General features: G+C 37.9%; 2 protein-coding genes across 2 annotated transcripts; both read left to right on the top strand.

Moving 5' to 3' along the window:
- The first annotated feature begins 82 nt into the window (after positions 1-82).
- On the top strand, positions 83-20,694 carry LOC124541974 (isocitrate dehydrogenase [NAD] subunit gamma, mitochondrial-like). Its single transcript, XM_047119916.1, has 7 exons — positions 83-430; positions 2,057-2,171; positions 4,638-4,789; positions 12,016-12,160; positions 13,206-13,348; positions 18,285-18,436; positions 19,099-20,694. Exons 1-7 carry the CDS (start codon positions 192-194, stop codon positions 19,317-19,319), a joined length of 1,167 nt encoding a protein of 388 aa, XP_046975872.1. The 5' UTR covers positions 83-191; the 3' UTR covers positions 19,320-20,694.
- Positions 6,438-7,691, top strand: LOC124541975. The gene has a single exon (XM_047119917.1). It carries the CDS (start codon positions 6,656-6,658, stop codon positions 7,457-7,459), a length of 804 nt encoding a protein of 267 aa, XP_046975873.1. The 5' UTR covers positions 6,438-6,655; the 3' UTR covers positions 7,460-7,691.
- Positions 20,695-21,594: the final 900 nt, after the last annotated feature.

The following is a 21,594-nucleotide window of genomic DNA, read 5'->3' on the forward strand; positions in this document are numbered from 1 at the left end:
TTTATAATTATTTTGATTTTTCTTAGTACTAAGTCTAGCTGTCATTGCAACTACTGACACAATACTAAAACCGCCATCTACCGAAGAAAATTATAAATTAATCTGTCACTTCACCTTCCTCTTCCTGTGGTTATCCAACGATCCATTATCATTTTCAAAGAATATATCCTGATATTTTACCGTGAACCAGGATGGCTGTGAGGTTGTTGTCAAAAATTAAGCTCCTGCCGGAGCTGAGAGGTGCGGCATATGTTAGTTCCGCCGCCGCTCCCGCTGAGCTTTCGGATTTCGACTTGCAGCACAAAACACCTGTTATTCGGAAGCAGAAGCTGATCCCAGTAGCCCAGTACGGTGGTCGTCATGCCGTCACCATGCTGCCTGGTGGTGGTATCGGGCCCGAGTGCATGGGTTACGTCAGAGATATTTTCAAGTAAGTCAGACGTACCAGATAATTGTCATGTGCGCATTTGTAATTTGACACATTAAAGGTCAATTAGAATATATTTTGTAGCAGAAGAATGATAATAGTTCATGACCTTTATAAATTAACTAAATATACAATAATATTTGTTATGGTTATTAATTGCAAGCACATCTATTCACTCGTTTTCTATGTTCTCAATATTGTCTGCCTTAATTATTTTAATTATTTAAAATTAAATATTTGTGTCATTAATTTATTTTCAAAAACGCTCAGCATTTTTTTATATGAACATTATTTTACAAATATTAATAATTAGCTGTTTAAATTAGAGATAAATACAGAAAGATATTAAAACAATGTCATGTGATTAGAAAAGTAAAAATCCTACAATAAGTTATCATAGAGTTGCCAATTGCCATTATGGAAACTTTTGTTCTATATATAAATACAATAAATATAAGCATTTTATTTTCATAAGACCAAGGCATGAACTTATACATTTTGAAAATGAAACTAATTTATATTAAAAAAAATTAATGCCCAGACTTGGTTAGTAAGAATTCTAAACATATCTACAATCATGGTTGAAAATAATGTTGTTATCAGAAGACAAAAATTGTGCTATATTTTCATTCATTATTAATTAAATTTATTGTATATATGTTCCAAGGTTCAAAGTTGAATTTATCCATTTCAGTATCTGTAATTAGCTATTTAATTGTAATGTATGTAGATTTTCTAATTTAACATACATTCCATCAATTGATACTCATTAATTATCTTGGTCTATTTATAAATAGACTTATGAACACAGTATAATTGTATTGAATGAGTTTATGTATTGTCTGCTGCCTTATTTGTGTAATGGTTTGCTTACAACCGACTTTGAGGTCCTGGATCTGACCCTTTAAATGTCATTGAGTATTCTAACTAATTAATCTCAATTATCAGACACCACCATGCCATAATATGCCCTGAATTATTTAAGGATTTACTTATATTTGTTTTTGCTTAACTCCTGTTAAGCTTTTCACTTGTGTTAGGAGTTGGGATGACGATAGCTCGGATCAACATGGTGCTGGAATATTTTACATCACAAGGCATCCTATAAACCATTGTTGATGAACTATTGATGCTTGAAACTTTTTTCTAAATATAAATAAACTGTAATAGCCTATTGTAATGGAAGTATTAACAAATACAAACAAATCTTAGATTTACATGTGATTTGTTATTAAGTCAGCTAAATTGTGCACTACCTATAACTTATGATTAATATATGTTTATAATACAACACTTAACTACTTATATATACACTAATATTTTACTTCCTAAAATTCCAATAAGTTTCATCGACATTCAAATTAATTTTTGCAAATCCACAGTCGATCATAGCGTGAATTTGCCATCAAATGTTGTTTATTTAACCTTTTTTCCTGCTAAGATTGGAAAAGAGTATTTGTATGTCAATAGATTATGTTTTATAACTGAAGTGGCATGTATAAAAGCCCAAAATGCCATTTTTCTCAAATGCATTGTGAGTCCAATTTGCCTTTGATTTTTATTATTGAGTATTGGAATAGAGTATAGATAAATTAATTAAGTAATTATTAATTATAATTATCTTTTCAGATACATTGGTGCTCCAGTTGATTTCGAACTAGTAGACATCGATCCCAATGTTGACAATGATGATGATGTGCAGTACGCTATCACAACAATTAAAAGGAACGGTGTTGGACTTAAGGTAAATAAACATACCTCATAATTATGACTCAATGATATTACAACAACATTGACAGCCTATAAATTTCCCCTATGCTAGACCAAGGCCCCTTTTCCCTTTGGCGAGAAGGTTTGAAGCATATTCCACCATGCTGCTTCAATGTAGGTTTACATTTAGGTTTCCTCACAATGTTTCCCTTCACCTCCAAGTTTGAGATGAATTATAAACTCAAATTGAGTATAGTACGACACAACTTAGATGTAGCATCGGCAAAATTCGTAAAACCGACATCCGAATTGATCCGATGAAATTATCAATATTTATTTCTCATGCGAATATGATCTTTGCCCAAACGTAATAACTTGTAATATCATATGACCTAATATATTCTTCAATTTGACACGTCGATTTACATGCACTTGCTTTCTCTGACGCGAGAATCTATAGCGACGAATAGTGTCGAATGGCGCGATAGGGAGCTATTTCTATTGGTCGTGTCGGTTTTATTTTCATTCCATTGCATCTTCCGATGCTACATCTAATTTGTGTCGTACTATACATGAAAATTCAGTGGTGCTTGCCTGGGTCTCTGAGTTTGAAGACGCAATCATGACATCTCGGAAATGAAACGATCGCCTCCTGCTTATTTCTTTATGATACATATAAACAACAAATTCCACAATTTATAAATAAAATAACAAGGCGCTGAGTTTTTGATGCCCTTCACTCATGAACCACTTAACGGATTTGGATGAATTTTGCCAGAGCCGATATTTTTGGACTGATCTGGACGCCTGCCCGAGTTACATGTTTGTGAAAACCTTTCCCTGTGCCAACTTAACTTTAAACCACTTAATTTGTGATAAAAATCGTAAATCGTTAATTTTTAAAGTATTTTAATTATAATCAAATGTAAAGGTATAATAAATGCTTGTCTCCACCGCGTTTGAGTTTAAGTGAGTTTAAGACCGAATCCTTACTTAACACAAGGACTACCCAACAACTTAGGGCTATGCGAAACGGTAGCATATGAAAGCGACCAGATCAGAGATCGGTACCAATGGGTTTTAGTGGGTATTCTGGTATCCTAGGGTTAGGGGCATTCTGGGCACTGGCAAGTCCTACATATCCCCCCCCTCAATCACAGACAACCTTTGGTGATAGAAGCTTAGAATTAATAAAGATAGAGAAAAGAAAAAAGTATAACTTAGGTTTTTTTTGTTTCTTTATAAATATAGGAATAATTATACTAAAGTACACTGTAAAGGCTCGCGCAAACTATAGCCGCGGCGGGCCTCAACGCATCGCATTGCAAAATTGCGCCAAAGCATATAGCAGGCGCATCGGGCCGCACCCCAACCCAATATTTTATTATCAGTTAGGTTTTGGCAATCTAAGAAGATGGATAGTTCTGACGAAGAGCTTTTTTTATTCAATATGTTGTTTTATGATTCCGCCTATCTCTTCCCATATTATTCCTTCTCTGTACATCATCATATTTGGGATGTTGTAGGTCGTACAATTCCATGTACTGTTCTACTAAATAAAATAATAAACTTTAGTACTATAAAAAAATACCTGAATAAATATTGTTGATGATTCGGTTTCTGTTTTATTAATTAATTATGGTAATTCGCGAACAGCACACATTCAGCCGTCTACTTGTTGCGTCTGCTAACGCACACTGAGACGGGCCGCATTGCAACGCATAACATCGCCGCAAAAATACGCCTGGCTAGTGATGCGCCAATGCCTGAGGTGTGCGATAGCCCATACAAAATGTATGAAACTGATTCAGGAGCATTTTTGTTATGCGTTGCGGCCCGCCTCAGTGTGCGCCTATCTTAAAGATAACAAAAATTCTCCTAAATCGGTTTCATACATTTTGTATGGGCTATCGCACACCTCAGGCATTGGCGCATCACTAGCCAGGCGTATTTTTGCGGCGATGTTATGCGTTGCAATGCGGCCCGTCTCAGTGTGCGTTAGCAGTTACTCGTTTTTTCAAAACTGGGTGTAATGTTTCAAGAAGCTCAGAATATTTTTCATATGTCATTCTAAAATATTGAAAAAAACTCTCTTTCATCTTCTAATAAATCTTTAAAAAGGAAGTGAAGTTCACCATACACATTTCTCTTCTTGCAAATTTCGTGTACCCATATCCTACGTTTTCTTTTTATTTTCTTCTTCATCTCATCGTTAAACAGCATATTGAATAAAAAAAGTTCTTCGTTAGAACTATCCATCTTCTTAGATTGACAAAACCTGACTGATTATAAGATATTGGGTTGCGTTGCGGCCCGATGCGTCTGCTATACGCTTTGGCCCAATTTTGCAATGCGATGCGTTGAGGCCCGCCGCGGCTATAGTTTGCGCGAGCCTTTGGTGTGTGTGTAGTGTTAGTGGCAAATAAAGGGGGGGTTACCCAACACCTCTCAGTTAATATCTGCTTGGTGGCTGGTTATTAAAATATGCTTTTCTCTCCAGGGAAACATAGAAACCAAGAGCGAAGCGGCGTACGTAACCTCGCGCAACGTCGCGCTCCGTAACGAGTTAGACATGTACGCTTACGTGTTGAACTGCAAGTCGTACCCTGGAGTCGAAACGAGGCACAAGGACATCGATGTTGTTATTATAAGGTAAGATTATTGACGAGCATATGGTCCAGATGGTAAGTCACCACCACCCAAAGATAATGAGACTGTTAGGAACATTGCTTTCGTCGCCAATGCGCCACCAACTTTGGACGTAAGGGACGTTAACCATTCTTTACATTGGCAATGCGCCACCAACCTTGGACGTAAGGAACATTAACTATTTCTTACATCGCCAATGCGCCACCAACCTTGGGCGTAAGAAACATTAACCATTCCTTACATCGCCAATGCGCCACCAACCTTGGGCGTAAGAAACATTAACCATTCCTTACATCGCCAATGCGCCACCAACCTTGGACTTAAGGAACATTAACCATTCCTTACATCGGCAATGCGCCACCAACTTTGGACGTAAGGGACATTAACCATTCCTTACATCGCCAATGCGTCACCAACCTTGGACGTAAGGAACATTAACCATTCCTTACATCGCCAATGCGCCACCAACCTTGGGCGTAAGAAACATTAACCATTCCTTACATCGCCAATGCGCCACCAACCTTGGGCTTAAGAAACATTAACCATTTCTTACATCGGCAATGCGCCACCAACTTTGGACGTAAGGGACATTAACCATTCCTTACATCGCCAATGCGTCACCAACCTTGGACGTAAGGAACATTAACCATTCCTTACATCGCCAATGCGCCACCAACCTTGGGCGTAAGAAACATTAACCATTCCTTACATCGCCAATGCGCCACCAACCTTGGACGTAAGGAACATTAACCATTCCATACATCGCCAATGCGCCACCAACCTTGGGAACTAAGATGTTATGGCCTGTTACACTGCTTCACTCACCCTTCAAACAGGAACACAACAATACCAAGTACTGTTGTTTGGCGGTAGAATATCTGATGTGTGAGTGGTACTTACACTATGTGGTATAGGAACAGTGGCGGATTTACAAATTTGTCTCTAGTAGGCTATTAAATTTTTGGCCCCCAACTGACTTTTGAAAATCGATATGTTAGTTATATACATATTAACTACGTATATTCTGAAATTGAAAGTTTATGATTTTTGTTCTACCGTTCTCATTACATCGACTTTTTCCCGTTATTAGTACGACTGTGAACTAGATAGTATTGCTGTTAGTTACTGGATTATTTTTGCAAGCCGCTATTTAATGACGAGTATACGGATTACGGACGCAATGTGTATACATTGTTTTTTTTTTTTTATTTCTGTAATATATTTTTTTTGTAATATTAGTTTTTAATTTAGTATATGTTTTTTTTTTGTTGTTTTTGTAACTTTTCTCCTTTTGTATGATTTTACCTGTCTACCTTTTAACTTTTCCGTCTATGTTTCTTCTTTCTCCGGTATACTGGAAGGAATCTCTTCTAGGGATAAGTATACCTTTTAAACTTATTATTCCTGTGTACACATTTTCCTTTTCAATGTATCTGGCAAGTTTAATATGTAGCGTTGAATAAACGCATTACTCGCTTCATGCATAGTTGGTCAAAGCACCGCTATGCGTGACGTCGACTTTACCCCGTTCGTCAGTCGTTTTCTGATACCGACGCCGAGAGGCTGCGTGCGCACCGTTTGATACTCGTTGCTATGCAACGCTTTTGCTTATTACGCTTAATTCTTCTTATATTTCTTAGTTATTCTATTTTCTTCCTTAAACGCTATAACGGTACCTTCGCTATATCTTTCTTGTATATACCTTCTGTGCTTGTGAAAATATATGTGTGTAAAAACTATATCGTTTAATTTATCGCTGCTTAACTTTTCCTGTTATAGTTAAATTCAACTATAAGTGGTGACCCGTACGAACACTCGCACCATTTTAGACTGTGTTACCTACGTTGCAATTAACAGTAATAAGTTAAAATGGCAAACAATGGCGCGCAGGAAGAAGTGTGCCGCGTTGGCGTCAAGGTGCCGCCATTTTGGCCGAACGAACCGGCATTGTGGTTTGTACAATTAGAAGGACAATTTGCCTTGTCTAATATAACGGCGGATGGCATGAAGTTCTATCACGTTATCGCCAATTTGGACTACAAATATGTATGCGAGGTAAAAGATGTAATCACGAATCCGCCGGCAGAAAATAAATACGAAAAAATAAAAACAGAATTAATTTCGCGGTTGTCGGCGTCGCAGGAGCAAAGGGTAAGACAATTACTTACCCACGAAGAGTTAGGAGATCGGAAACCCTCTCAATTTCTTCGACATCTGCGAAGCTTAGCTGGAGCTGAGGTACCGGACGAATTCATACGTTCGCTGTGGACGAACCGATTGCCTAGTCACGTTCAGGCGATTATTGCAGCTCAAGCCGACCTCCCTCTCGACACGGTGGCGCAAATTGTAGATAAGATCCACGAGGTATCTCTGCAACCTCAGGTAGCAGCAACATCGACGTCGACTTCAACACCGTCAGGATGTCCAACGACACTCATAGAAAAGCTTGTTCAGCGAGTCGACGACCTGTCACGGCAAGTTGCGGAGCTATCCATCAGGTCCCGCTCGCGTTCGAGAAGTCGAGCGCGATCTCCTCGCTGGCGTCGACGGTCCCGGAGCCGCTCTAATGCTGGCTCGGGGCATTGCTGGTACCATCGGCGTTTCGGCAACCAGTCGACGAAGTGCCGCTCCCCGTGTTCGTTTCACTCGGGAAACGAACCAAGCAGTCAGTGAAGGCGGCAACGCGTGACTGTGATAGTGTAGCTGGTGGCCGCGTTTTCGTAACGGACTGTAAGACTAAAGTGCAGTATTTAATAGATACAGGTTCTGACCTTTGTGTATATCCACATAAGTATATTCGAGATAGGAAGCGTATAAAGACAGACTATCAGCTGTTCGCAGCCAATGGGTCCACAATAAATACTTTCGGCTGGGTGAACCTTTCCTTAGACTTTGGACTCAGGCGTGCTTTTGTGTGGCGTTTTGTCATAGCTGATGTCACTAAACCTATTATAGGCATAGACTTTTTATCGCATTATAATTTGCTTGTGGACGCTAGACACCATCGCTTAATAGACAATATTACCTCACTAAGTGCTCTTGCTAAACCTGCATCACATGTTGTGTGCCAAATTAAATCTTTTACAGGTACTTCGCGATACCATGACCTATTTTCGCAATTTCCGGATATTACTAGACCCGCTGGAGACCTGTCTCCGCGTGAGGTCAAGCACAACACACTCCACTACATACGCACGACTTCCGGACCTCCAGTATACAGCCGTCCTCGTCGTTTAGCACCGGATAGACTCCGGATTGCTATCAAGGAATTTGAGGATATGGTAAGAGCAGGTATCGCAAGGCGATCCGATAGCCCGTGGTCGTCCCCGTTACATCTCGTGCCTAAGAAAAACAATGAGTGGCGGCCATGCGGAGATTACCGTGCACTTAACGCGCGCACAATACCTGACCGATACCCAGTCCGCCATATAGGTGATATAGCACATAATCTTGCCGGCTGCACAGTATTTAGTAAAATTGACCTAATCCGGGCGTATAATCAGATCCCGGTCAACATTGCTGATATACCTAAGACTGCTATAACTACTCCGTTCGGAATGTTTGAGTTTCCATATATGAGTTTTGGTCTACGCAATGCTGCTCAAACATTCCAACGCTTCATAGATGAAATACTCAAAGGTTTGGACTTCTGTTTTCCCTATATTGATGACATCCTTGTGGCCTCCCAGGACGAGACGCAGCACCGAGAACACCTGAAGCAAATCTTTCGGCGTTTACAGGACCACGGTGTCGTGATCAACGCTTCGAAAACTGTATTAGGGGAGCCACAGGTGGAGTTTCTGGGGTACGTCGTCTCTGCAGAAGGTACAAGGCCGCATCCTCAAAAGGTGGAAGCTATACAAAAATTCTCGCAACCCAAGACCATTAGGGAACTACGAAGATTTCTGGGTATGACAAATTTTTACCGTCGTTTTGTTCCTAGCGCGGCAAGGATACAAGCCCCATTGCACGAGCTACTGTCTGGTCCAGCTATCAAAGCCAGTACACCTATTGTTTGGTCAACCGAGCTTCAGAAGGCATTCGAAGCGTGTAAGGCAAGTCTAGCTCAAGCTACACTTTTAGCACACCCGCATCCAACAGCTGAACTAACTCTGTGGACAGATGCTTCAGACAACGCGATCGGCGCTGTACTACAGCAGAAAATAGACTCCGTGTGGCAACCGCTTGCTTTCTTCTCCAAAAAGCTCAGTAGATCACAAAGAAAATATAGTCCATTCGACAGAGAACTACTAGCTATCTACGAAGGTGTTAAACATTTCCGTCATATGGTAGAAGGGAAAGACTTCTCCATATATACCGATCACAAACCAATAGTATCGGCGTTCAGAAAGGCCTCACAGAATTGCTCACCACGCCAATTTCGGTATTTTGATTTTGTGTCGCAATTCACAACTAATATTAAATATGTCGCAGGTGAAGACAATGTGGTAGCCGATGCTCTCTCACGCACGGATGCAATTACCACCGCCATCGACTTGGACGCATTAGCTTTATCGCAAGCGAATGACGACGAGCTCCAAGGAATTTTAAGAAGCAATACTTCTGGTCTGGACCTCCAGAGATTAGACATTTCTGGTTCCGGTAAGACGATTTACTGCGATATGTCCTGCTTATCACCACGTCCTTATCTGACTCCAGAGTTCCGCCGACAAGCGTTCGACTGCTTTCACGGATTGAGTCACCCAGGTGTTAAAGCAACAATCAGACTGGTCACGCAAAACTACGTATGGCCTAATATTAAAAAGGACTGTGCCGAGTGGACTCGTAGCTGTCTGTCATGTCAACGCTCGAAAGTTTCCAGACACACTCGATCTCCTGTACAGCATTTTGTTCCTCCGTCGAACAGATTCAGCCATGTACACATTGATCTTATCGGACCTCTGCCAGCCTCACAAGAATATAAGTATTGTCTTACAGCCGTGGACAGATTTACTCGTTGGCCAGAGGTAATACCACTCTCCGACATCAAAGCTGACACAGTGGCAAATGCTTTTGTTGCTGGTTGGATTTCACGTTTTGGCTGTCCCGAGAAGATAACAACGGATCGAGGAAAACAATTTGAGGCATTTTTATTTAAGGAGCTTTCGAAGCTGATAGGTGTCAATCATATACAGACCACAGCATACCATCCCGCTGCGAATGGAATGGTGGAACGGTTCCATCGGCAACTCAAGGCGGCGATAATGTGCCACAATGACGAAAACTGGGTTGAAGTACTTCCGCTAGTCCTTTTAGGAATTCGTTCAGCATGGAAGGAGGACATAAGCACGTCATCAGCTGAACTAGTGTATGGAGAGACCTTACGATTACCTGGCGCATTTTTCAACAACTCTCCCACTGAAATCGTGGATTGCACAGATTTTCTCGCACGACTACGAGCGAACATCCGAAAACTTAAACCTACACCAGTAGTTCACCATGGCAAGACTCCTGTTTTCATCAGCAAGGACTTGCGGTCTGCACTACAAGTTTTTATACGGCAAGATTTTGTTCGCAAGCCTTTACAGGCACCGTACGCTGGACCATATACCGTCATCAAACGAGGAGACAAATTCTTCAAGATCGACATTCGAGGGAAACCTACCACCGTTTCGATAGACAGATTAAAACCAGCGTACATACTGAGTGATCAAGCGCCGCGCACGGAAGTTGGGATGAAACAGACAGAGAATACAGTTAGAAGTAATGAAGATCGCCGTACTCGATCAGGTAGAAGAGTACGTTTTCCCGACGTTTTTCGACCTTAAACGGTCTCCGGGGGGGCTGATGTAGCGTTGAATAAACGCATTACTCGCTTCATGCATAGTTGGTCAAAGCACCGCTATGCGTGACGTCGACTTTACCCCGTTCGTCAGTCGTTTTCTGATACCGACGCCGAGAGGCTGCGTGCGCACCGTTTGATACTCGTTGCTATGCAACGCTTTTGCTTATTACGCTTAATTCTTCTTATATTTCTTAGTTATTCTATTTTCTTCCTTAAACGCTATAACGGTACCTTCGCTATATCTTTCTTGTATATACCTTCTGTGCTTGTGAAAATATATGTGTGTAAAAACTATATCGTTTAATTTATCGCTGCTTAACTTTTCCTGTTATAGTTAAATTCAACTATAAATAAATGGTTAAATATGTAAAATAAAAAAATATTTGACTTAGCGTAGTGGTAAATCCGCCTCTCTATAGAAGGGCAAAAAGCTTAGTTACGTAATGCGTTACGGTATCATGTTTTGCTTCCCTTTCTTACGCATACAACAGGCTATTCCTCTCTCACTCTAACGCACTTACACCGGACGTTCCGAAACGCATACTTATTACCATTACATAATATAAAATAAAGTCGCTTACCGCTGTCTGTGCTTATGTATATCTTTATAATTACACAATGGATTTTAATACGGTTTTTTAATATTCGAGAGCTTTTTGTATATAATACATGGACAGTAAATCAAAATAAACTTTATACAAGTAGGCTTTTACACGCACATTTAAATCGTCATTTAACAATTAAGTGAAGCTACCACACGTTCGGAAAGTTGATTCTACCGAGAAGAATCGGCAAGAAACTCAGTCGTTACTCTTTTTTAACATTTAAAAATACAAAGTCATGTTAGTTAATACAATTATTTAAATTAATACATCCTGCTTAGAAGTCAACAGGTATTTTTTATCATCTATAAAATCTTGTATCGAATAATCTGCTTTTTCTACCAATGTATTTTTTGCAAATGATTTCTATTTACGAAACGGCAAAGTTAAAAATGTCTGCGGAATTTTATAATAGAAACCTTGCCCCAAGAAGGATTTATTGACTTATTGAATATAGTAAAGAAACATTGATAATTTATGTGTTTAAGAGTATTAAACTCAAACTCAAATAACTTTATTCAATATAGAAGCATTACACTTTCTTATTGATGGTCAATTGGAACACTACCATCGGTTCGGAAAAGAAAACACCCTGACCTGAGAAGAACCGGCGAAGGAAACTCAGCGGGTTTTTTTTTTGTTTGTCTTATGTATTATATAAATAAACAATTTAATATGAGATGAAATAGCCAGGAGGCGATCGTTTCATTCCCAATATATCCTAAGATGTTCTTTATTTTAATCAAAATTTTAACCATCGGATTTTTAACATAGGTATAAGTCATGTCGTCTTGAAAGCCTCGAATTGTATATATCTCAAATGATATTGTATATAATTACAGACAGAACACAGAAGGAGAGTACGCCATGTTGGAGCACGAATCAGTCAGAGGAGTGATCGAGTCAATGAAAGTGGTGACGGCCAGCAATTCGGAGCGTGTCGCGAGATTCGCCTTCGAGTTTGCCAAGAGAAACGGCAGGAAGAAGGTGAGATATACACATAGACTGATCTAGATCTGGGCTAGATATTAGGTCTCAAGCTTTAAACAAAGTCAAAGATCTTTATTCAAAATAGAAGAGTTACACTTTCTTATTGATAGTCAAAAAATCTACCACCGCACCACAGACCTGAGAAAAACCGGCGAAAGAAACACAACTTACAACGTAAAAGGATTTTTTTTTTCATATCATGTTACGTATACAATATTTATTTTTAATAATAATACAAATATATTTTTGTTATTTGAAACAGCATGGACGCGATCATCTCATTCCCAAGGTGTGCAGTCAACTAGAAAGTCATTAGTACTGTATTATCCTTTAGCACACAAATGCTCTATAACGATTCTTTTGAATTTTATTATTGAATATTTTTGAACATTTTTCGGAATCCTGTTGTAAGACGTTTACATTGTCCCAAAAAAGAGTTACTAACCCTGTGCAATTGGGTACTTGGTGTAACAAGTTTATTCTTGTTCCTAGTATTAATGGAATGAAACTCCAGCTCGGCTATCCATTGCTCGAATTATTTGTCTAAATGGTCATTGATTCGTTTAGGAAATGCAAATTTTAAAATCATTGAAATATCCTAAAATTTATCAAGTGAATGATTGAAATTAATCGCAAACCTTTTTGGCCATGTACCATTGAAAACTTTGGTTCTACTGGAAAATCTGTGGATTCATCGTCGTTCGAGGCAAAGTAACATATATTAAATAAGTTATTACATTGTGAGGCCCACATTACAAGCTGAGATAACTCAGTGCATCTTAACCGATGATTGCAAGTTCAAACCCAGGCAAGCACCACTATATATATGTTCTTAATTTGTGTTTATAATTCATCTCGTGCTCGGCGGTGAAGGAAAACATCGCGAGGAAACCTGCATGTGTCTAATTCCATCGAAATTCTGCCACATGTGCATTCCACATGGAATATGTTCCAAACCCTCTCCTTAATGGAAGATGATGCCTTATCCCAGCAGTGGGAAATTTACAGGCTGTTACTTTACTTTATTACGTCGTGTGTTCAGGTAACGACAGTCCACAAAGCGAACATCATGAAACTCTCCGATGGCCTCTTCTTGGAGACCTCGCGTCGCCTCGCCCAGGAGTACCCGGAGATTGAACACAATGACATGATCATTGACAATTGTTGTATGCAGCTCGTTGCCAGGTGAGATTTCTTTCCCAATCCAATCCATCAGCCCATTTCTTCAATTGCCCACTGCTGGACATAGGCCTCTCCCAGTGCACGCCACTGTGGTCTTTCAGCTCCTGCCAACCTTGCGCATATCGTCACTCCACCGTGCCCGAGGACGTCTTACACTACGTTTGCCGAGATTTCTTTGAAAAAGTATTTTTCTATCAGTCTATATATGGTGCACTAGCTGTGCCTATAATAAAGTTATTTTTGTAGCGTATGTTAGTAATGATTACATCAGCTGTCTGTCAGTGAAAGTCCTATCAAAATCGGTGCAGCCGTTTCAGAGATTAGTTGGAACAAACAGATTTATGTCTAATAAATGGAATGGTATACCATGAATACATATATATGCATTTGGTAATGAGCGGTTATTTAAATATTACAAACAGACAGTCCAATTTAATTATATGTATAGATGAAACTATAGACTATTTCCTCAGAATTCAAGTTTTGTTTCACATCAAATTTCATCAAATTTGGTTTAGCTGTTTGCGATGTAAAAGAGTATTAAATATACAGAGCTACATTTATTTAATCTGTGGTATTATAACAGTGAAAAAACTTCGCTGAGATTGCGTTGACTGTTCTTCTGGTGGCCACAAAATAAATAGTAGAACCAATTTATAAGTAAACAATGTATATTTAAAACAATAACAATAAGTTATACTTATTCTTAAACGCTAATTACAATTAATTCGATGTACAGAATATTTAAGGATTAATTATTACAGAGTAAATACAAAAATGTGCTCACCTGGGTTAATCACCAAATAAATAGTTCAGAGCACCGATTGTGCTGTGTTCAACACTGAACCACTTCTGATGTGTTGGCATCTGTCTTTTTATAGCAACTTACTTGGTGGTAGGGCTTTGTGCAAGCCCGCCTGGGTAGGTACCACCCACTCATAAGTTATTCTACCGCGAAACAACAGTACGTAGTATTGTTGCGTTCCGGTTCGAAAGGTGAGTGTGCCAGTGTAACTACAGGCACAAGGGACATAACATCTTAGTTTCCAAGGTTGGAGGCGCATTGACGATGTAAGGTATAGTTAATATTTCTAACAGCGTCATTGTCTATGGGTGATGGTGACCACTTACCATCAAGTGGCCCATATGCTCGTCCGCCAACCTATTCCGTAAAATAAAAAAATAAAATAAAAATAACTTGGACAAGTTATTTTTATTTTGAGTCAATAGCACAACCGTATTATAAGATCGGAATTTGATAAATAATAATACATAAATAATAGGATACTAACAGAATTTATTAACACTGATACTGATTTTGACACTCTACAAACAATAATTTACTCTGCGGCATGGACAGCTGCTAAATGCAATGGTGCCAGAATATCATTCTCAAACCAAAGCACCCATCAAAATAAATCATTTAGAAAACCTAGTTGGCAAAGAAGATTAGAAAATAAGATAGCGAATTTACGAGCCCATATAGGTAGGTTAACACAATATATTAGGGGAAACAGAAACCGAAAGGTAACAGCTGCGGTAGAACTCATTAAGACGCAATATCAATCACATGCACAATATGAAAACACAAACACACAATTAGAACACTTCTTAGATACTTTAAAACAGAAACTCAATGCAACAGCAAGTAGACTCAAGAGGTATTTGACGTGTACAGCCCGTAAAGTACAGAACAATAAATTTGCTAACAACGAAAAACTATTCTATAGAAATTTAAAATCTACGTGTAAAGATAGTGACCAAAATCTAGAAATACCTCCATTAGAAACATTTCGTGAATACTGGGCTAACAGATGGGAAGACCCGGCACACCATAATGAGCATACAGACTGGGTTAATGAAACGACTACACACATTCCAGAGATGCAGTTTGAATTTATACCAACGGAGACATTCATAGAAGTAATAAAACGAACTCACAATTGGAAATCCGCAGGCTCAGACAACATTCATAACTACTGGTACAAGAAATTTACTAGCACACACTCATACATACACAAGTATTTAAATATATTTATTCAATCACCACATTTACTACCCAAATACATAACACATGGAATCACATACTTAATACCTAAAGACAAATACGATACTACAAACCCAGATAAATACCGACCAATTACTTGCTTACAAACCATATATAAAATCCTATCAGCTTGTATAAGTGAAGAAATCCATAAACACCTAACTAAATACAATATTTTAGCCGAACAGCAAAAGGGGTGCCGTAAAAATAGCCAAGGTTGTAAAGAGCAGCTTACTATTGATGCAATAATTTTAAATAGTGCCGCTAAATCAAAAACAGACATTCATACTATGTTCATAGATTATCAAAAAGCATTTGATTCAGTTCCGCATAGTTGGTTAATATATGTTTTAAAACTGTACAAAATAAACCCAACACTGATATCCTTTCTTCAAAATTCGATGCAACACTGGCAAACTGTGCTGAGAATAAAACAACCGTCTATGAAACCTTTAACTTCTGAACCGATCTGCATCAAACGCGGAATTTTTCAAGGGGACGCTTTGAGCCCCTTGTGGTTTTGTTTGGCCCTCAATCCTCTTTCACAATTACTCAATAAAGCCAATACCGGATTCACACTTTACAGCAATAACACCCACTATACCTTATCTCATGTACTTGGATGACATAAAACTTTATTCAACCGAAAAAAATACCTTGTTTGAGCTAGCGAAAATTACTGAACAGTTTTCTAAAGATATTCAAATGAAATTTGGTGTTGATAAGTGCAAAATTCTGTCAATTGTGAAGGGAAAATTTAGTAACAACAGCTACCTACTTGAAACTGGTGAACACATTGAGCCAATGAATGAACACGATTCTTACAAATACCTTGGTTTTAAACAGTCTAGGCAAATTTTACAAACAACGACAAAACAAGAACTGCTCAAAAAATTCTCTAGTCGTCTAAATCTTGTATTAAAGACACATCTCAACTCTAAAAATACAATAAAAGCTATTAACACATATGCAATACAATTAATTACTTACTCTTTTGGAATAATACAATGGACAAAAAGCGACATACAGAAATTGCAGCGCACAATAAACACGCATTCAACCAAAAATAGGAAACATCATCCAAAATCTTGTATTCAGAGGCTCACACTACCTCGCCAAGAAGGAGGAAGAGGATTAATAGACATACAAAATTTACACAATAAGCAGATTCTTTCTCTCAGAGCATATTTTCATGATAAATCCGAACACTCACCTCTACATAAACACGTAACAGAAATAGATAAAAAACTTACACCACTAAACCTACACGATAAATCCACTCAATTAAATGAAAACCGCACAAACATACAACAACAGATGTCAGCTTGGGCTGCAAAAACACTACATGGGAGGCACCTATCCGAGTTGAACCAACCCCACGTCGACAAAGATAAGTCGAACGAATGGCTCAAACGAGGTGAACTGTTTCCTGAGACTGAAGGTTTTATGCTCGCTATCCAAGACCAAATAATAGCAACTCGTAACTATAGGAAGTACATCATGAAAGATCGTAATCAACCTACTGACTTGTGCCGACATTGTAACGCAGCCTCTGAAACTATTCAGCACATAACGGGGGCTTGCAAATCTCTCGCGCAAACCGATTATAAGCATAGACATGATCAAGTGGCCGCAATCATACACCAACATTTAGCATTCAAATATAAACTTATAGCAGGAATGAATCCATATTACAAATATAAGCCGCAAAGTGTATTAGACAACAGAAACTATAAAATCTACTGGGATAGAACAATAATAACTGACAAGACCATATATTATAATAGACCAGATATCACCGTTCATGACAAAACCAATAGAACTGTTTATTTGATTGACGTAGCTGTTCCTAATTCACACAACATACAAACCACAATCTCTGAAAAACTAAGTAAATATCAAGACCTTGCTATAGAAATTAAAACGCAATGGAAAGCACAAACAGTTCACATAGTCCCAATAGTCCTTTCATCAACAGGTATCGTACCGAAATCTCTAACAAAAAGTTTGACCACCTTACAAATGCCCGCATATATACTCCACATGCTCCAGAAAGCCGTAATTCTTAACACCTGCCGTATCACCCGAAAATTTATGTCATCTTCAACTTCATCGTCCACGTTTTTAATATAAACACTCCTTAACGCTTGGCTGCTGCCCGCGTTTTAGGTTTAAACACCCTCGAAAGAGGAGAAACATTAAACGTGAAAAATAAATAATAATAATAATAATAAATAAGAGACAACATCACATACATTACTCTGATCCCAATGTAAGTAGCTATAGCACTTGTGTTATGGAAACCAGAAGTAACTACGGTACCACAAACACCCAGACCCAAGGCAACATAGAAAATTAATGGTAATCTACATCGACTCGGCCGGGAATCGAACCGAAAACTCAGAGTGGCGTACCCATGAAAACCGGTGTACACACCACTCGACCACGGAGGTCGTCATTTGATTAAAAATTATTAGTATGTTATATAATATGTAATTTTCCCACTGCTGAGATAAGGCCTCCTCTTCCATTAAGGAGAGGGTTTGGAACATATTCCACCACGCTGTTCCAATGCGTATTGGTGGAATGCACATGTGGCAGAATTTCGATGAAATTAGACACATGCAGGTTTCCTCATGTTTGATGATTGAAATGAATTATAAACACAAATTAAGCACATATATATATAGCGGTGCTTGCCTGGGTTTGAACCCGCAATCATCGGTTAAGATGCACGTGTTCTCACCACTGGGCCATCTCAGCTCATACAAAAACAAACACAAAAAAAACATAGAAAACTAATGGTAATCTACATCGACTCGGCCGGGAATCGAACCCGGGACCTCACAATTATCTCCCACTTGATATATTCTAATAATGGGTCATTTTCAGGCCTCACCAGTTCGACGTGATGCTCATGACCAATTTGTACGGTTCGATCGTGTCGAACGTGGTCTGCGGCCTGCTTGGAGGCGCCGGCCTGCTCTCCGGGAGGAACTACGGTGACCACTACGCGGTCTTCGAACCTGGTACCAGGAACACTGGTGAGTCGTACGTTATGTTTAATCGAATCCTGAAGGTCATGTATTTGGAGTATGCTATTGATTGGGGTTGGCCATGGAGGAAGAAGTGGGGGGGGTGAAGATGCGCGTAGGTACCTTCTCTCCCCGCTTCGAAAGGCGTCGCAGGGAATCGAGGGGCGGGTGGCAGTATACCGGGATTCCCTGTGAAAGCGATCCCGTGCTGCTCACCAAAAATACGGAGAAAGTACCGCTGGTTTTAAGCAGGTATTTCGGTGTACCTCGGTGTGATTTCGGGTTCAAACCCAGGCAAGCACCGCTACATATATGTGCTTAATTTGAGTTTATAATTCATCTCGTGTTCGGCGGTTTAGGAAAACATCGTGAGGAAACCTGCATGTGTCTAATTTCATCGAAATTCTGCCACATGTGCATTCTACCACCCCGCATTGGAACAGCGTGATGCAATATGTTCCAAACCCTCTCCTTAAAGGTAGAGGAGGCCTTAGCCTAGCAGTGGGTAATTTACAGGCTGTTACTTTACTTTACTACTTTACTAGTGCAACCGTGCAAAGCCGGGGCAGGTCGCTAGTTTCTAATATTTCATAAAAAAATGTCCCCAATCCAACTGCACTACATTCATTTACTTACGATGCTTGTTAACTTGTTGTATATTTTCCTTCCAGGCACAGCGATAGCAGGCAAGAACGTAGCCAACCCGATAGCAATGATAAACGCATCCGTGGATATGCTGGAACATTTGGGACATCACTTCCACGCTGATCTGATAAGAAGGGCTGTTAATAAAACAATCAACGTTGACAGGGTGCTCACCCCGGATGTGGGTGGTACGGCATCCTCATCGGAAGTAGTCAACAATATTATGGGTAACATTGGACGTTGCTAATTATATAATTGGTTATTATCATGATGATTTGATGACTTTTAATATGTCCAAAGAATTGAGTCGTTGCATGCATTATATTAAAAAAAAATGTACATATGAGGTTAATACACTAAGGTTACTCGGTACTTTTTTATGTACTGTTATATTAAATTATCATGATAATTATGATTATATTATTGGCTGTCTCTTTTCTTAACCCGTAGTTATCTTAATTTCAAATCATTTATTGATGAAGTTAATTTGAGAAGGAATTATAAATTATTCCCTTTCAAAGTGAGTTAAAAATTATAATTTGAATAAAGAATCTTTTTTCAAATTAAAAAAAATAGCAAAACGTCAATTGTAATTTTAAATATGGAATTTAAAAAAACAGATGCACAATTAAATTTAATAAAATTGTCCTCAATATTAAGTGATTTATAAAAAAATGTTATTTGTTTACAAATAGTATTACCTGTAGTGATTTTGTTGTTGCCAGTATATTGTTGCTATTTTAATTTATCTGTAGTTTTGTGTTACGTAAGGTTTATTCAGATTTAAGCGAAATTTATAAATGAATGTTTAAATTGACAACTATGGGCTAATGATAGTAAATTATGGTCATACCCAGTACTGGTTTGTCCAACTCGACAGGGGAAAATGAATATTAACAACAATAAACTCAAATTATATAAAATTTTAAGTCGATCCACACTTGAAGAAGCGCCAAAAACAATTTAAAAAAAAACCTTTTTTTGCAAATGGCAACACTATTAATTAATTCGATTTTATTCTATAATGTTGCCATTATCGTGTACTTAAATAATTGAAGGCGTCTTGTAATATATAAATATATATAAATGTTGATTGTCAATATATTAACGACTTATATCGCTTATATCTGAACGAACCTTTGTGTAATCATTAGTAACGCCATATTTGCTCTTTAATAAGATTTTATTTGCTTAAATTATTTTGACAAGTTATCTTAAAAAAGTGTAAATGAATTATTAAGTATTATTTGAAATTACAACCAAATAAATAGAACCAATTTTTTTTTAAATATTTAATCTGTATTAGTAATATTAGAAAATTGTAGTTTGACAAATATACATCTGTCATTATAGTTGTTAAACCACAGATTATATCAGAAAGGTTTTCGAAGTAAACCCTGTATGTAATTTGAGTAGTTTCAATTGTTTTTTTTTTTCTTTTTGGACCGTATTTATGTATATTATACAATATATATAATAATTAGACGAATTTTTTGTATATATTATCTGTGATTTAGTGTGTGTGTTTTTTTTCTGTTCGAAAACATCTCGTAACTTAGTTACCCGAGTATTCTGTTAAATATTTATTTTAGTTTGTAAACAAATAAATGAAAAACATTTTAGATTGTTGTTTTATTGCTTTTACGTAATGTTTCAATAGAATTTGTATTAACGCTAAAAGTATTGGTATATATACACATAATAAAATTTGAGTGTCTGTTTGTAATATTAAAATAACCCTTTTATACTCAATTATGTATGTGTATGATATTAATACGAAAATAACATTTTTTACAATTTTTGTCTGTCTGTTTGTTCCGTTTAATCTTTGTAACGGCTGGACCGATTTTGACGGGACTTTTACTGGCATATAACTGATATAAAATTAGGAGTGACTTAGGCTACAATAATATTTATTTTTTGTTATATTCAAACACGTACAATGTCGCAAGTACAGCTAGTACACTTAAAAGTATACTTTGGCATTTTAGGATTTAATTGTCATGATTGACTTTAGCTTATGTTACATCTCCGTTCCTTATTGAATCTTCATCATCCTGCCCTTATCCCAATTTACTTATCCCGTAGTATTTAATTTACTAGCGATCCGCCCGGCTTCGTACGGGTACAATATGACATCTCATTAGAAACTTCAAAAATTATCAGTGTTTCTTTAGTATACTGTCTATTTATTATATCCACAAAACATTCCTCTCGAATCAATCTATCTATTAAAAAAACCGCATCAAAATCAGTTGCGTAGTATTAAATTTTTAAGCATATATAGGGACAGAGAAAGCGACTTTGTTTTATACTATGTAGTGATTACAAAATCTATTGAAATTAACTTAACGCTTTAGATATACAGATAAACGCTTTCATATTTATTACATGTTTTTTTTTATATATTTGATAATACATATATTGGCTATATACCGCCAGCTGTGTGGTAGAAATGACTGCTTGTTACTTCCAAATTGCTTTTAAAGCTATCTATATGTGCTAGATATAAATATATAATT

This window comes from Vanessa cardui, chromosome 29, assembly GCF_905220365.1.
Source record: "Vanessa cardui chromosome 29, ilVanCard2.1, whole genome shotgun sequence".
NCBI classification, from domain to species: domain Eukaryota; kingdom Metazoa; phylum Arthropoda; class Insecta; order Lepidoptera; family Nymphalidae; genus Vanessa; species Vanessa cardui.

Coding starts and splice junctions, on each gene's coding strand:
- LOC124541975 (XM_047119917.1), top strand. CDS start 6,656: ATGGCAAACAATGGCGCGCAGGAAGAAGTGTGCCGCGTTGGCGTCAAG.
- LOC124541974 (XM_047119916.1), top strand. CDS start 192: ATGGCTGTGAGGTTGTTGTCAAAAATTAAGCTCCTGCCGGAGCTGAGA. Junction 431..2,056: donor TACGTCAGAGATATTTTCAA/GTAAGTCAGACG, acceptor TTATCTTTTCAG/ATACATTGGTGCTCCAGTTG. Junction 18,437..19,098: donor ACCTGGTACCAGGAACACTG/GTGAGTCGTACG, acceptor TTTTCCTTCCAG/GCACAGCGATAGCAGGCAAG.